The sequence below is a fragment of the Notechis scutatus genome, chromosome Z (assembly GCF_049901735.1).
Source record: "Notechis scutatus isolate UNSWTSFEM ecotype Mainland chromosome Z, rNotScu1.2, whole genome shotgun sequence".
NCBI lineage: Eukaryota > Metazoa > Chordata > Lepidosauria > Squamata > Elapidae > Notechis > Notechis scutatus.
The window spans coordinates 30,984,641-31,000,057 of NC_142025.1; the positions used below are offsets into that span (position 1 = coordinate 30,984,641).

At 37.5% G+C, this 15,417-nt stretch overlaps 1 protein-coding gene across 2 annotated transcripts; it reads right to left on the reverse strand.

The window, feature by feature from the left end:
* Positions 1–2,452: 2,452 nt before the first annotated feature.
* Positions 2,453–14,911, reverse strand: WIPF3 (WAS/WASL interacting protein family member 3). Of its 2 annotated transcripts, none has more exons than XM_026673591.2 (7): positions 14,760–14,911; positions 9,992–10,124; positions 8,826–8,957; positions 6,776–7,537; positions 5,979–6,089; positions 4,895–4,996; positions 2,453–2,887 (listed from the first exon to the last, which is right to left on the reverse strand). In XM_026673591.2, exons 1-7 carry the CDS (start codon positions 14,778–14,780, stop codon positions 2,847–2,849), a joined length of 1,302 nt encoding a protein of 433 aa, XP_026529376.1. In that variant the 5' UTR covers positions 14,781–14,911; the 3' UTR covers positions 2,453–2,846. The 2 variants fall into 2 exon arrangements, with proteins under 2 accessions (XP_026529376.1, XP_087802164.1); XM_087946038.1 differs by having other exon boundaries at positions 6,782–7,537; positions 14,760–14,905.
* Positions 14,912–15,417: the final 506 nt, after the last annotated feature.

The following is a 15,417-nucleotide window of genomic DNA, read 5'->3' on the forward strand; positions in this document are numbered from 1 at the left end:
ATTAGACACCACCATTCCGCGTCTTATTTTTAGATATAAGGTCTGAATGAGTAAATAGTGTCTTTTCATTTTCTTTGCTGCAAGAAAGTCTCATTTCTTCCCCTTCTTTATTCCAGAAAAAAAGTTGTGCAAAAGGAAAAGCAACAGCTCTCATCCAGGAGAGACTTGCTTAGCTCTAACATTTTGTGCATATAGTTTCTAGTTGCTTTCACATTAAGCAGCCAAAGAGCCATTGCTGAAAATAGACATACAAAACTAGCTGAAACAGCTACTGCAGTCCTATGGTTCCACCAGTAAGAGTAAGGTAGAAATGCAAATACAGTCTGGATTTCCCTTTCCTCCTCAAACAACTTCTCTAAGCAAGTTATCCTCAAACAAATCTGTACACTGTATTACACTGCAACGTATGCATGACCAAAGGCTGCCGATACTGCAAGAATGAAACAGTCTATGATAGCTAGCTTTGCAAGCATGTTAAGCCATAATTCAGTTAAAAAACAAACAAACATTGTCTCTTCTGTTCAGAAATGCTCGCCTACCCCCACTGTTGTTCTTCCTGTTGCTTTTTGTGGAAAACAAAATTGTGTGAGATAGGAAGCTATGTTTTCCTTATTCCCATTAGTTTGGTTCTTAAACTTTCCTTCTCATTCCTTTTCAAGTTGCATTTAAGTACGAGGGCTATCCACAAAATAGATTATGTTTTCGTCTGTAGCAAGAAGGGGCGGAGCTAGCGTGGCCATCTTTGGTCTGTGTGTCCGCCGCTCAGTCTGCATCTAGTCGTGCTAGTGGGAGGTTCTTATCGTTGCCCGTTATTTCACAGCAAACGTTTGAAATGTGTGCTGCAATTGAAAATCCCGCGAGTTGTGAGGTGCGATCAGTGATAAGGTTTTTGTTGGCAAAAAACCATAAACCGATTGAAATTTTAATTGAAAAATTGAAAAACTAAGAAAAGCAATTCAGAACAAGCGTAGAGGAAAGTTAAGCTCAAAAATTTTGTTCCAAGCCAGGTCTTCATCCTCAGAAACAAATGGTAGTCGCTTGGTGCAAGATCGGGGCTGTAGGGCGGATGAGGAAAAATCTCCCACTTGAAAGCATTCAGGACTTCTCGAGTGCGGTTTGCTGTGTGTGGTCGGGCATTGTCATGCAAAAACAAAATTTTTGAGCTTAATTTTCCTCTACGCTTGTTCTGAATTGCTTTTCTTAGTTTTTCAAGTTTTCAATTAAAATTTCAATCGGTTTATAGTTTTTTGCCAACAAAAACCTTATCACTGATCGCACCTCAGAACTCGCGGGATTTTCAATTGCAGCACACATTTCAAACGTTTGCTGTGAAATAACAGGCAACGATATGAACCTCCCACTAGCACGACTAGATGCAGACTGAGCGGCGGCGCACAGACCAAAGATGGCCACGCTAGCTCCGCCCCTTCTTGCTACAGACGAAAACGTAATCTATTTTGTGGATAGCCCTCGTATATACAGCATGTTATTTAGAGCCCAACTGTATAGCAGCTAGTTGAAGACTTCAGATGCTTCCTAAATAAGATATATTCCTTTACTCCATCCTCCAGTTCAAGTATTCTTTCTACTGGTAGGCTGTGTGTTGACACCTAATTCAGAAGAATTTTGTCATTGAATCCACTTATTGGAGAGTGAGAGACGGGAAAATATCTTTCTACTCTGCTCTGTAGAGGCAAGTGGTGGTGCAGGCATGTTTTGGCCTTGTACTCAAAAATAAGATAGCCTGAGATATAGGAACTTGCTTTTTATATTCAAAGTAGATCTTGTATTTTAGATCTTTTTCTGTTTTTGTGCATTTTTAATCCTTCTGACAGATAGAGGCATCAAATGGGCCAGCTTTCACAGGATCACAGAGGGCTTGCTAATACAAGTCCTCACTTAACATTTAGTGACCTTTGAATGTTATGATGGCACTGAAAAAAACCCACTAGTCCTTGCACTTATGATCACTGATTATGGTCATGTGATTGTGATTCAGGCAGTTGGCCATAGTGTCACATTTACAACTGTTGCAAGTACTTGTGGTCATGTCATGGTTGTTTGCTACAATCCCAAGAGGCTTTTGACACCAAAGTCAATGGGGAAGCCAGCAGAAGGTTGCAAGTCATAGTCACATGATATCCTCCTTAATGATGTGACAGAAAAGGTTATAAAATTGGGTACAGTCACGTGATGGCTCACTTAACAACCATACTGCTAAATGACACCTTTTCCAATCCCTATTGTGCCTGCAAGTTCAGGGTTACATGTAACAATATTTTATGTTCTTAGGCTGATGGGCTTTAGAAGAAGTTAATCGAAAATGTTTTGTTTGCATTCTTCTTGCTCGGAGTATATTTGTGTCTATATGTGACATTCTTTTGAAAATGTATACATCTGCACCACTGAAAAGCTACGATATATCCAAGAAAACAAAAGAGAAGACTTGCCAGGAATTTATATATGATATAATGTAAATCAGTAAATCAAATTTGGAAATCATGAATTAATTACAACAGAAACTCCATGGGAAATTGAACTGCATACAGTACAGGCAATCAATTTTACTTTACCAAAATATGCCATATAAGAATGAACAGCTATGTAAATTACAATACTCCATAGCATTTAAAAATAAAATTCAGGCCAGTTTAAAGCAATTTAAATCAAAATACATTATGTTGCAACTTTTTTAAATAAATGAACATGCACTCTCATTCTGGCCCATCTGCATCCAGCAGTCTTTTAAGAGCCATATTTGCCTGTACATATCACATGACTAACAAAAATATGCCCTACATTTTATACTGTTGAATATTTTTTTGAATACCCTTCAATTGTTGACCTCATCTTGCTTGCGTTCGTAAAGGGGGGTTGCTTGCTTTATCTGTAAAAGGAAAGGGTATGTTCCATGACACTATCTATGACACTTATCAATATCTTTCTCCAATAATCTAGAGTTTGAGCCATAAATCTGAAAGAACCATGAAGACAAATGTATAGACTACTCATGTCAGTTGAAAACCTTCATAATACCTCTGAATTCAACTAAGATGCATGTGTAGGCATATATGTGTAGTTTGCACACACAATTCTCAAATCAGCAATTTAATCTATATAGAGGATTAAGAAATACATAGGACTTAAGATAGCAGTTTCCCAATATATACAGGTAGTCTTTGACCTACAATAACAACTGAGCGCAATTTTCCATTGCTAAGCAAGGCAGTTAAGTGAATTTTGTCCCATTTTACAAGTGGTTTTGCCTCTGCCTTTTTAAGCAAATCACTCCAATTATATAGTGAGAGTGGTCATCCAATTTTCCCCATTGACTTTGCCTGTTGAAAGAGGGCTGGGAAGTTACAAATAGTGATCACATGACCCTGGGACAGTGCAGCTGTCATAAATACATGCCAGTTGCTAACAGCCTGAATTTTGATCACATGACAATGTGGATGCTGCAATGGTCATGTTAAAAAAAGTCATAAACTTTTTTCAGAGCCATTGCAACTTTTAAACAAAGTTGCTAAATCAATGGTTGTATGTCAAGGATCACCTGTAATGTGTTTCTTATCCAACCAAAATTAGCAATCTACACAAAGGACATGGCTTATTCAGAACATCTAACTTAGTAGTTGGTAGTCAACAGTGTACCATGGACTCTACTGTGCTTACACTGATGATTCCCTCAAAATCCCCAAGTTTTTTTTTACCTCCTCTGTCATTTCTTAAAAGATTTATTTTTAAAAAAACTATTTTAAAAATGTTTGTCTATTTTTAAGAAGTGAAAGCTAGCATGTTTCAAAAGCTACCAGCTTCTAGCATGATATTTACTTGCCTTTGGATCATGGCAGAATCCTATTGAGATTAGTTCAGTACACAAAAGGTTCATTTACATTTGTTTAACTTTTCTCCTTTTAAATGAATATGTGAAACAATTATAGTTTTAATTAGAACAATTACATATATGTATATTTTCTTTTTAGTCAGGTTGTCTGCTGGTGATTGCTTGGATAACTCCAAGTCTTTTTGGCAAGGTTTTTCAGAAGTAGTTTGCTATTGCCTTGTTCCTAGGGTTGAGAGAAAATGACTGGCCCAAGGTCACCCAGCTAGCTTTTACTTAATTATACTTAACCATTGCATCAAACTGGCTGAGTAATTATGTACATATACATATGTAAAATAAAATAAAACCACATGTATATAATTGTTCTAATAATAATTTCCTTCTGGTAAATGATTATTTGTGATCGGCTGTGTTTACTATGAAAGTCATAATCTCAGTGCATGTATCATATGTCATCAAATTTCTATCCTTTAGTTACTCCATGCCATATACTGAAACCAGTTTTGAATCAAAGTAAACAAATCACTTTATGATGATGTTTCTCAGCCTGAGCAACTTTAAGCTATATGGACTTCAACTCCCAGAATTCCCCAGCCAACTGATGTCTCGTGTAGATGAGACAATGAAGCATAAATAGCACTGGGCAAGGTTTATAGATAATAGGCATGGAGAACTATCATTCTTTTTAGAGATGTGCTACATTCAAAGGCAATTAAATTGTCAAAAACAGCAAAAACAAGTTTTAATGACTTTGAGATTGTTCTCAAGATGAGAGAGGACAAAGGGGTCCATGGTATAATCTTAATGTTTTAGATGAGGCTGACAAAAGTCATGCCACAGGGGCACACGGGCACTATGTATAAAACACAAATTATGGGTACCTGTGATGTTTTTGAAAATCAGCAGACATTTCTCTACAGTGGCAGCACTGTCGCATGCATAACACTGAGAAAGCCTAGAACTCTCATAACTAGAGGGATAGAGATGAATGATAGTCCCTGTTTGGAAAGCATTTCAGATCATATTGAGGTAGAAATGTTGACTTACTTCTCGCTTCTTGGCTAGGATAAATTTTCTTAAAAGGCTTGAACTCCTCTGGTGGAGGAAAGTCTTCCATGGAATGGAAAGTAAATTTCGATTCAAAATCATCTGGAAAGAGTTTAATTTTTAAAAAAAATCATGTTGAATTATAATAAGCAAAGTAACAAGTATGTACTACCGGTACATATATACCCATTATGGAATATAAAACAGAAGCACAATAAAATAATCCATCCAGTATATTCTCAATTCAGTTGCACTGTTTTATCATATATTTTTAAATTCCATACACTTCGCTTAAAGTTCCTTGTTTAGCCTCATTCACTTCCACCAATTCTGAAGATATTAGAACTGCAGTACTCACCAACTTCTCTTTTGTATCTTACTGTTTCACTTAAAAAGATTAAATCCTATGATAGATCAGTTTAGTAAAATATTCAAGTAGATTTCTTAGCAAAAATACTGAAATGATTTGGCAGTATTTTCTTATAAATAATGATAATAGTTGATCCTGGAGTTTTTCCCTATGTATGTCGCTAACTACTAATGCCTCTGCCTTTAAAATTCCTATATAAATGTCCATTTGTCTCTAAAAAAGTTCAAATTGATATTCAAAAGTTCAAAATGCCCCCCAGCAGCTCATGACCATTCACAAATATGATGGTAATTAAAAACGTCATTTTCTAACCAACGTTTGCATTATAACTAAAGGTTGTGTGCCTGATAACGCATATCAGAATAAGAATAATGCTAGTGTAACTGTACAGAAGAACCTTGACTGAATCAGGGAGCAGCAACCAATGATTTGTAATGTCTGCCTGTCTGTCTCCCTCCCTCGTCTCACTATGGGTTCACTTAGCGACCATTTTGCTTAATAACTTGGTAGTTGGAACAGACTTTAGTCACTAAACAAAGGATGAGTGCATACTCTGACTTTCTTGAGCAGTTTGCATTACCATTCCTAAACAGGTCCTAATTTTAAAAAGCTTTCATAGATTGATAAGTCTGTAACCTTGTGATAAGAAAAGTTCTATGTTTTTGTATATACAATACTTGTCAACAATAAATGACACAGTGCTATCTTTAATACCTGGGTCTTGAGTAGCCGGTGGCCATGGAGATACTTGGGTGACTTGGCATTTGCTTGTGAGCTCAGTTGTGGGAGACCTTGCAGGAGGAACAGGTGGTGGCATCAACTTTGCTAAGAAGAATAAACATGCAAAAAAGAAAAGAGTGATATTTGCATTCTTATCCCTCATTCTTGTTCCAAAAAGTTGAAGCAAAATGTGCATATTTTCTATTCATCCTCAGAATTAGCAGTGTAATTAGTCACAATTAACCAATGTGGGATTGCAGCCAGTTCTCCCATCTTGTCCAGCATGCTTTTTTTTTGTAGTTCCCCATATTTATTCTGTTCAAATCATCAGATTCAGTGAGGTATCAGCACTTTTAAACACAATTACTTATGTGAAACTTATTTTGGCCTATGGGCAGAGAAAACCTTGAGCAATTTGTCGGAGCAAGGGTGTCAAACTTGCATCATCACTGCAACATCACATGACATATCGTGACTTTCCCCCCCCTTCGCTAAACCAGGTGTGGGAATGGCCAGTGCATAATGCATCTGGGCTGCGGGCTACGAGTTTGACAGCCCTGTTAGAGGCTGTATGTTTAGTCAGCCTTGCAACCCAAGCAGGCATGTAGTCCTCCAAGGACGAGAGAGAGATTGTAGTTACATTCTAAAGCAATTTCTGGGTTGCACAATGTACAACATTAAGGATTCCAATCAGCTTCAGCTTTAAGTGTTTATAGAAAGGACATCCATACCCAATGCAAGTTATATTCCACAGGACGTAATCCAATAGGGATGCCACTGAAAGTAGTTACCTCCACCTCTTCCTTGTCTCCTTTTCTGCATTGCAGGAGCTTGCTGTGTGCTTGGAGGAGTAGGGGGAAGAGACACTGATTGAATGGGGAGCTTTTGCAACTGGCTCTTGGGAGGCATTAGGGGAGCAGAATCGCTGCTGCTGTTTGAGGCACTGTTATAGGTTGGTGATGGTGGTGAAAACATTGAGGTTCGGGGTGAAGAAAAAGTAGACATAGGTCCTGGGAGAGGAGGTGGTGGTGGTGGCGGCGATATGGGGGGAGAATTATGTTTTAGGTCCAGCTGGGAGGAACTTGGGCTGGAACATTCATTACTTTTGCCTGGAAGCCCAGAGGGAGATGATGGAGACAAGGGTAATGGTGGTGCAGGTGGTATGTACAATGGGGAGGTGTGACTTTTAGAAGTTCTAATCTGAGAGGATGCAGCAGCAGCAGCCATGTCTGGGGAAGAGAACCTATTAGGATATTCAGAATGAGGAGGTGGTACAGGGGGCGGAGGAGGAAAGTAAAGTGATGGCTTGCCAGAGGGAGATGGTAATGGTGGTGGAGGTGGTGGAGGAGGTGGAGGAGATGGTACTGAAATAGGAGGAGGAGGAGCAGGGATGCCGGGGTGTGCTGGGATAGCACTCTGGATCTTAGATGCTTCTGACTCATCTGCTTGATTAGGGCCACTTGGGGAGATCTGAAAGTTGCCACCGGACTTCCCATTATTGTTCAGTGGGACTGGGGCTGTTTTGGCAATAGGTGGCTTTCCAGTCCTATTCACTGAGAAAACGAAGCAAGAATAAATAAATCACTCTTCATTTTGAAAACTGCATTCAACAATTCATCCTTTGAATAGTCTAAATTATTCTCATTGTAACTAAATCTATATAATTCATCCAGATTATTAGATTCAAATGAAGAAAACAAGAGGATTTTTTTAAAAAATAACTCAACTTCTTAATCGGTTGTCCTACTATTAGCTATTGCAATCCTGCCAATTCATTTTCAGAGATTACAGATCCTGCAGTTCCATTATTCCAGGAATCAGAAGGATCTAAATTTTGCTACATTCTGTTGCCAGCCAAAAAAACAAACTAAAATAGTTCTGTAGAAAGAAGGAATTGTTCCTGCACATCTCAATTACAGAGGTGAGATTAATGTCTCCAGGCAACAGCTACACTCTGATGGATTCAGGAACCGCTGTCTTTCCACACAGCATTGTAGCTTAACAATCTACTATGCCTGAAATCTGTTTTTTTCTCTTACTTGCTTTATTTGATAGTTTAACTCTGATTTCCCTGTCTTGCTGACAAACAATGTTTATAAGACCAAGAGAAGGTCTTGGTCACTTTTATTACTTTAAGTTGCATTATCCTTGGCTATACTAGAAAACCATTCAGAAATAATAGCTAGCATGAATCATAGCAGCTGGCTATGTAGGGGGCGTGCATAAGCGCACCATCGTGCCTACCGTCCCTGTCCTATTGTTTCTCTTATTCTTTTATTTTTCTTATATGTACCCATTTCATGTATTCACAACTATGTATACACTTATACTTATTATCTTGTAAACAATTGGCAAATCAAATAAATAAATAAAATAAATAAAATGATAGCTAGCATGATTATACTGACTAGATTATGAAACAGCACATTGTTTAAAGGCCTTGAGGTTTTTGAGTTAATTTATTGTGCAAGGCAAAAATGATGGCCAAAAGAATCCCAATATAACAAAATAAGAGAAAAAATATTGCAAATAATGGGAAGAATATGCATGTTTTTTGTTAATGCAAACATAAATACTATGCAATAACCAATTTGTACTCAGACAATAAATAACAAAGTGATTTTGCATTTTAATGCAATTGACAGATTCCAAGAAAACTTTCTATAAATATAGCTAACATGCTACAAGATCAGCTCTTATTTGCACTCCAAATCTTCCAGTCTTTTTTGAATATTAATTTTATATACAAAAGTACAAATTAGCATGTCCCAACTTACATCACAAAGAAATATTCTGATTTTTTCCCCCCGTTGAGACTCCATTGCAAACTGGATTCTTTACCTGCTAAGTCTCTTTGGCCTACTGGTCTCAGAACAGGGAATCCTTCTGCAAAAAGGTTCCCTAATGCCTGCGGTATTTCACTGCTACAATTTCCAGAGCTTCCTCCATCTTTGCTGGGCCTTCTTCTATCAGCTGTGAAGGAGGAGGAGGAGGAAGAGAAGGGGTATTATTTCAGCTTTTGGTTTTTCTGCTCTTTTTCTTTTGGCATAAAATGAGCAGAGGCTAACTGCTGTGTACATACAATACGGTGATGGTTAAACAAATTATAACTGGCAGGATTCAGCTAGTAAGCATGATTAGCATATGTTGTGGCTGTATTCACACAATACACTAAGCCAGAAAAAATGCTTTTAATATATAACTAAATGCTAAATATATAACTGAGCAAACTGTATTATGGCTTAGTTCTGATGTGAAATCTCTATGTCTTACAATTATTAATGTAACAAAAAAGCAGTATTTTCTGCTGCATATATTAAGACAGAAATATTCACTGCAATCTAGATAATATAACTGTGCATATATATTATTATTTAAAAGAGGAACTTAGATGTTACCACTTAGGTCAATCAATACATTACATGCTGGGATTAAAATATTACTTTTTTGCTTCTTTATTCCACTGCTTCCTCTTTACCTTGTTAATTTTAAAGTTTTTATCTTGGGCATTCCTTGCTGCAATTTTCCTTACTTATTTTGTCTGGAAGGTATTAAATTAACTGGGAAATATTTGATTTTTTTTTAACATAGAAAACTGTCAGTTTATTTCCCTTGTGAAAGGTATGAATGAATAACTGACAAGTCTTCAGAATAGCTGAAAAAAGAAAGGAGGAGGAGGAATTAAGAATGGATTTAAGAATGAATCCAAAATACAGCATGAATCTAAAATACAAAATACTGTATATGGGATAATTGGAAGACTTGAAAATTATTCCTCTAATTAATATGGTAAAAAGTTCAGCATATTGAAGAAAAATATTAGTTTGATAAGATTCATTAACAGTTTTCAAATAATCAGCCAATATAAGAAACTTTCATCAGAAAAATGAAAGTGAGTCATTAAAACAATTTCGCAATCAAAGAAAAAGGTTTCTGCCAAAAAAAGGGCTTTTAATGCAAAAATGACTGAGTGGCCATTGGAGCATGTCCATCAACAGAAAACTTACTGTCAAACTGTGGAGCACTGCGATCATTGGTTTGGGTTATTCTTCTCAGTCGAGTCCCTCTTTGGATCTCATGTAATAAAGCACTTCGACTTTTGGATTCTTCCCTTTTCACTTTGGGTGGTTCTGTGTTTGTCTGTCAGAATAACAGGTTAAAATCCCAGACATCAGCGGGGACAATGACAGGGAGAAGTATCTAGCAACATTTGGTTGCTTGATGATCACCACACTGCATACTCTCCATTTGAAGCTTGATAGTCAACACCAGCATCTTAAAACATGGGCCAGAAATTGTATTTGTTAGATGTATGTTTGCCTCCAGGAATTCAGAGTATACTATTCTCTCCTCCAGCTTTTCTTCATAACAAAGCTGAGAGAGACAGAGCTCCTCTGACTAAGGATAGATTGCAAGCTGAAGTTTCCTGGTTATAGTTCACCTCCTTAAACCCTACACCAGGGGTCCCCAACCACCGGGCCGCGGACCGGTACCGGTCCGTGGAACATTTCCTACCGGGCCGCCGGTTTGCTGGGCGCCGCCATCTTGTTTGACGAGAAAGTGCTTCTGGGTGTGCTTTTCCGGTTGGAAAGTGGCGTTTGGGTCCTGAAGGAATCCTCGCCCCTTAGTTTCATTGAGGGGGGGGCTTCGAACGAAACTAAGACGCGAGGATTCTTTCAGCACCCAAGGCAAGGCGAGCCGAGTGACCGTCCCGAAGCCGTCCCGAAGCAAAGCCCATTGACAAAGGTACAAAGGAGGAGTTGAAGGTGGCGGGGAGAAGCAGGGGACAGCTGGCTGGCCGGTCGCTCGGCTCGCCTTGCCTTGTCATGCGTGCTGATGCCGGTACCGGGCCACGGATCATTTTGTGATGCTGGTACCGGGCCGTGACACAAAAGGTTGGGGGCCACTGCCCTACACCATATTGGATTTCCCTAATTGGTCACCAGTGCCAATCTTTTAACACTTAAGAGATGTTGGTATCTACTATTTTGAATTACAATTCTGTTAGCCAAATTTACTAGGCGTTTCTTCAAGATAATATAGCGCCTCCATCACTATCAGGGTCCTTGGCCTACTTGAATTTTTACAGGTTCTTTCAATAAAAACATTGCTTTCTGGTAAGTGATTGACAACATGCTGATCACAAGTTCTTTTAACTGAAGATATTACAAATTGCAAATGCAGTATGAATTATTTTCATTTAAAAGCACTTTTTCCATTTCAGCTTATAATCACAGACAATTGTACTGATGAACATACTAGTAAAGCCAAAATTAACAATTTATTTTTTCTTGAGAATCTCAATTGTTTTTTTATTTTTTTAATCAATGGAGAAGATAGTTGAAAATACATCATCATATCAGTTTGGAGTCAAAGCAACTGAAATACATCCACAAAACATGATTAGGATCAGGCAAAGGGATAACTTGCATTTGTTTCCTTTATCTCACACTGAAGCACTTTACTAGGGAATTCTATTCAGATATAATCAAACTTACATTTTACAGATCTCCCTTTGGCAGCCTTCAAATAAAATAATTGTTATACCATCTAGTCATTTTTTATTTCTTGTGATTGGGTATGGCAGTTTTTTTAAAAAGGGATTTGCCATTGCCTTCTTTCGAAGACTGAGAGAAGAAATGGCTGAAAGTCACCCAGCTGATTTCATGCTGATACAACTCAGGGTCTTTTGGTTTCTAGCTGTAAGCTCTAATTACTACACAAAAATGGTACAACAGTTAAACTTTTGGGTTTGGACTTCATCCCCAAATAATAAAGTCTGTTGTTTCCAAAGCAATCAAGATAATTGGTGGACTTGATATCATAGTATAACTCAAAGTCAATTTGCATTTTATGGACAATCTCCAAAAGACATCTTTGGATTGTAAATTAGAAACAAGGAAGGAGGAATCAAGCATTCAATGGTAGGGCAAATGTGTTGGGATTGCAGGTTCTAGAGTAATGTAATTACAGTCCTAATTAAATCTGCAGAGCACCAAGTTGAGAAAAATTGGATTATACTTTAAATTTTTAATGAAATGTAATGCCATTCAAAATAAGGTTGTCTCATAATAAAATATAAAAATAACAAAATATAATAATCTGACCTGGAAGCACCTTTGACTTGGAGTGAGACTGGCAGATCTGCCTATATAGAAACTTCATACATCACCAGGATCCATTTTAAAGTTAACCTAGATGAAGTTTTTCCCTTAATTCTGCTATGACCATTTTGTATTACATGAAAAATGTATTGGGTATTTGCTTTGATATTAAAGTGATGGGCACATCTACTCATATAAGGAACATTTACACAAGGAATTTTATTTTAGTTTTAGCTTAGCAGAATTATTATACCCAGACAGAAATCTAGTGACAGTTAAAACATATGTAAGAGACAAATAAAATATGGTTTTCCCCATTTAAAATGAAAAGTTAAACTTACAACTTTTCCAATAAAGAAAAAAAAGCTCAAGTGCTACTTCCCACTTTTGATCTGCATCTCAAAACAGTTTTCTTTCTCTACAACAAGCAATCAGTTAGAAAGGACTGCATGTAATGGTGGATTTTCTGATTTCATGTGAACAATGTGTGTTAAGCAAAATTCCTGGTGAAAATGTTTGGCTCCCCCCCCCACACACACACACTCTACTTTTTGGACATCACTGTGTAATAGGATACCATCTATCAGTCAAGATAGTAATAAGGGGAGGGGAATGGAAGGGATGGGCTTTAGGAAGTGATAAGTAGTAACAAATAACTCTCCCCCTATCATACTGTACACTTTCTTTGCCAAATCAGGAAAGTACTCCCATCAGACAGATGAAGCAGGTGAACAAGGTCTTGAAAGACATGGGAAGCCCACCCATTCACCCACCCACCACAACCCACCAATCAATAGACTAAAATAAAGTATATGGTTGATTAAGTAAATGGAAGTGAATCTCCTGCATTAACAAGTAACTTTGCTGGTCCAATAGACACAAGTTCAATGGATTTATTTTGATGGTTCAAAAAGCACCAAACTTGTACTCAGTCAGTAACTGTGCCCCATTCCTTTTACCCAGATGAAAGGAAAATAAAATGGCAACAGAGGGGAATGGAACTCGGGATGGGATGTGTCTGTAGAAACCTGAAATAGTCAATCAGCATTGGGCTACCTCCACCCCTTAAGATAGTCTAACTGTACTGAGTCAGCAAAGCATGTCAGATACCTGATTTGAAAGTTAAGAAGAAAATGCTACTCTCTAAAACTAGAATGACCAAAGATGCAAGCTGAGAACATGATACAGGCAAATCCTGGGGATATGGAAGAATAAAGAGGTTGTCAGGCCATGTTCACATGATAATTAGATGCAAGTGAGGAAAGGTTTTCAAGTTGTTTCAGTTCTGAAATAAGCAAGACATGCTCCTGTAAACATATGTAAAGCTGTTATCTCTCATGGTTCAATAACTTACTTCTTGCACAATGGAAAGGAAGGAAATCTGCTAGAGATTAAATCTGCTAGAGAACAATCAACCAATGGAACAGCTTGCCCTCGGAAGTTGTGGAAGCATCATTACTTGAGACCTTCAAGAAGAGATTGGACTGCCATTTGTCAGAAATTGTGTAGGGTCTCCTGCTTGAGCAGGGGGTTGGACTACATGACCTATAAGGTCCCTTCCAACTTTGATTACCTGTTATCTGTTTTAACCCTTGTTTTAGAAATTAAGCAGCACCATATATTACTAGAATAGAGAATTACTGGTGAATGCTGTCCTAAATGGCCAAGTAAGATTTTGGAAGAGTTTCACATTAAATACTGAATTTATTTTTGAACAGTCATACATCATATTTGCCTTTCAGTGTAATTATTTTTAATTGTCTGTTCATCAACAGTCAATTAGCTTTTGCTAGGACTTTCATTTTGGTTGTTCTGTGACATTTCCAATTTGCAGTTATTCTGCCTAAAAACATAGCTAATAAAAGCAGAAATATTTGAGAACCATGATTCAAGAAATAATTTGGTTTTCAACTTTTGCATGCTATGATAATCACAAGAGAGAGGGCAAAAGCATATTTAAAGGGTAATAAGGTTAGTAGTGCCTTTAATGTTAGAGTATAATAGGGAGAACAACTTAGAGTCCGCAGGCTGTAGCTAATTGTCAGGTTCCTTTTTTCTGCAACTCACAAACATAATACAATATATGCAAAATTAAATCAAAATTCAGATTGTCATGTTACTATCATACTGTATCTGTGCCATTCCCTCTTTAACATAATCTCTGAATGCCACCCTATTTTTATATATACCTAACTTTAAATTATAGTTGACTAAAAATCTGAAACATAATGAAAAGGTCACATACTATTTTTGCCTGTTCATGCATAAAACACACAGACCCTATTAGTATATAAATACTGTAAGTATTTTAAATGGTTAGCCACAAATTTTCCTTCTCTCTTCCAGAAATTTAGTGTTAGCTCTTCTAGATGGCACATTCAGGTGGGGTAATATTGGCACCAGAAGATTTCCTGGGGGATGATGTAAAATCTTATTAATAGCTTCTATTCTTATGACTACATTTGTTGCCAAAAAGAGGGTCATTTTGAAATGCTGTCTGACAAATTAACCTACATAACTCACCTTCAAATTCCTTGATACATTTCTGTTTCACACACATAGATATATACTATTTTCAAAAGCTGAATGTTCCATGTTCAAATGCTGTTACAGCACACATTACAGTGAAATGTATAGCCTTTTCTTTTGGAGAACATCAAGCAATACTTACTGTGAAGAACTGAAGAAACATAACTTAAAAAGGTCCTTATTTTTAAATCATCCCTTTAAATTCTGATTCCAGCAGCTTTCCTGGTAGTTCTGCTGTAACTCTGCTATTAGACTAGGGCCACTCCTGGGCAAACTCTTGGTTTAAATTTAGAACCAACAGCTGTGGGGTTTGTTTTTCATTCATATGCCCACAAGTTGTGTCATATGGACGTACTACACAGTAGTTATTTTTTCTCCTCATAAGAATACCATTTGTTGGAATGCAACAAGGGGGAAAATAGGAGTAGATGTATCTTAATGTATCATTTTATTTTTAAATCAGAATTAGTACACACACACACACCCCATTGAAATATATTTACTGTATTTCTATTTATATTATTTCCCTCCTGATTTTCTTATACCAGACAGTTCTGATGACCAAACATAGGTTCATAGGACTAGAAGGGACCTTGGCAGTCTCCTAGTCTAGGGGTTTCCAACCTTGGCAACTTTAAGCCTGGAGGACTTCAACTCCCAGAATTCCCCAGCCAGCTGGCTGGCTGGGGAATTCTGGGAGTTGAAGTCCTCCAGGCTTAAAGTTGCCAAGGTTGGAAACCCCTGTTCTAGTCCAACCCCCTTGTCCAAAGCAAGAGTCCTCATACCATCTTGGACAAATG

Bases quoted from the DNA above. Each gene is read 5' to 3' on its own strand.
- WIPF3 (XM_026673591.2), bottom strand. From the start codon at position 14,780: ATGTTTCTTCAGTTCTTCACA. The intron at 8,958-9,991 runs GTAAGTTTTCTG...CCTCCTTCACAG, and splicing joins CAGTGCTCCACAGTTTGACA to CTGATAGAAGAAGGCCCAGC. The intron at 2,888-4,894 runs GTAAGTCAACAT...TTCCTTTTACAG, and splicing joins TCCTAGCCAAGAAGCGAGAA to ATAAAGCAAGCAACCCCCCT.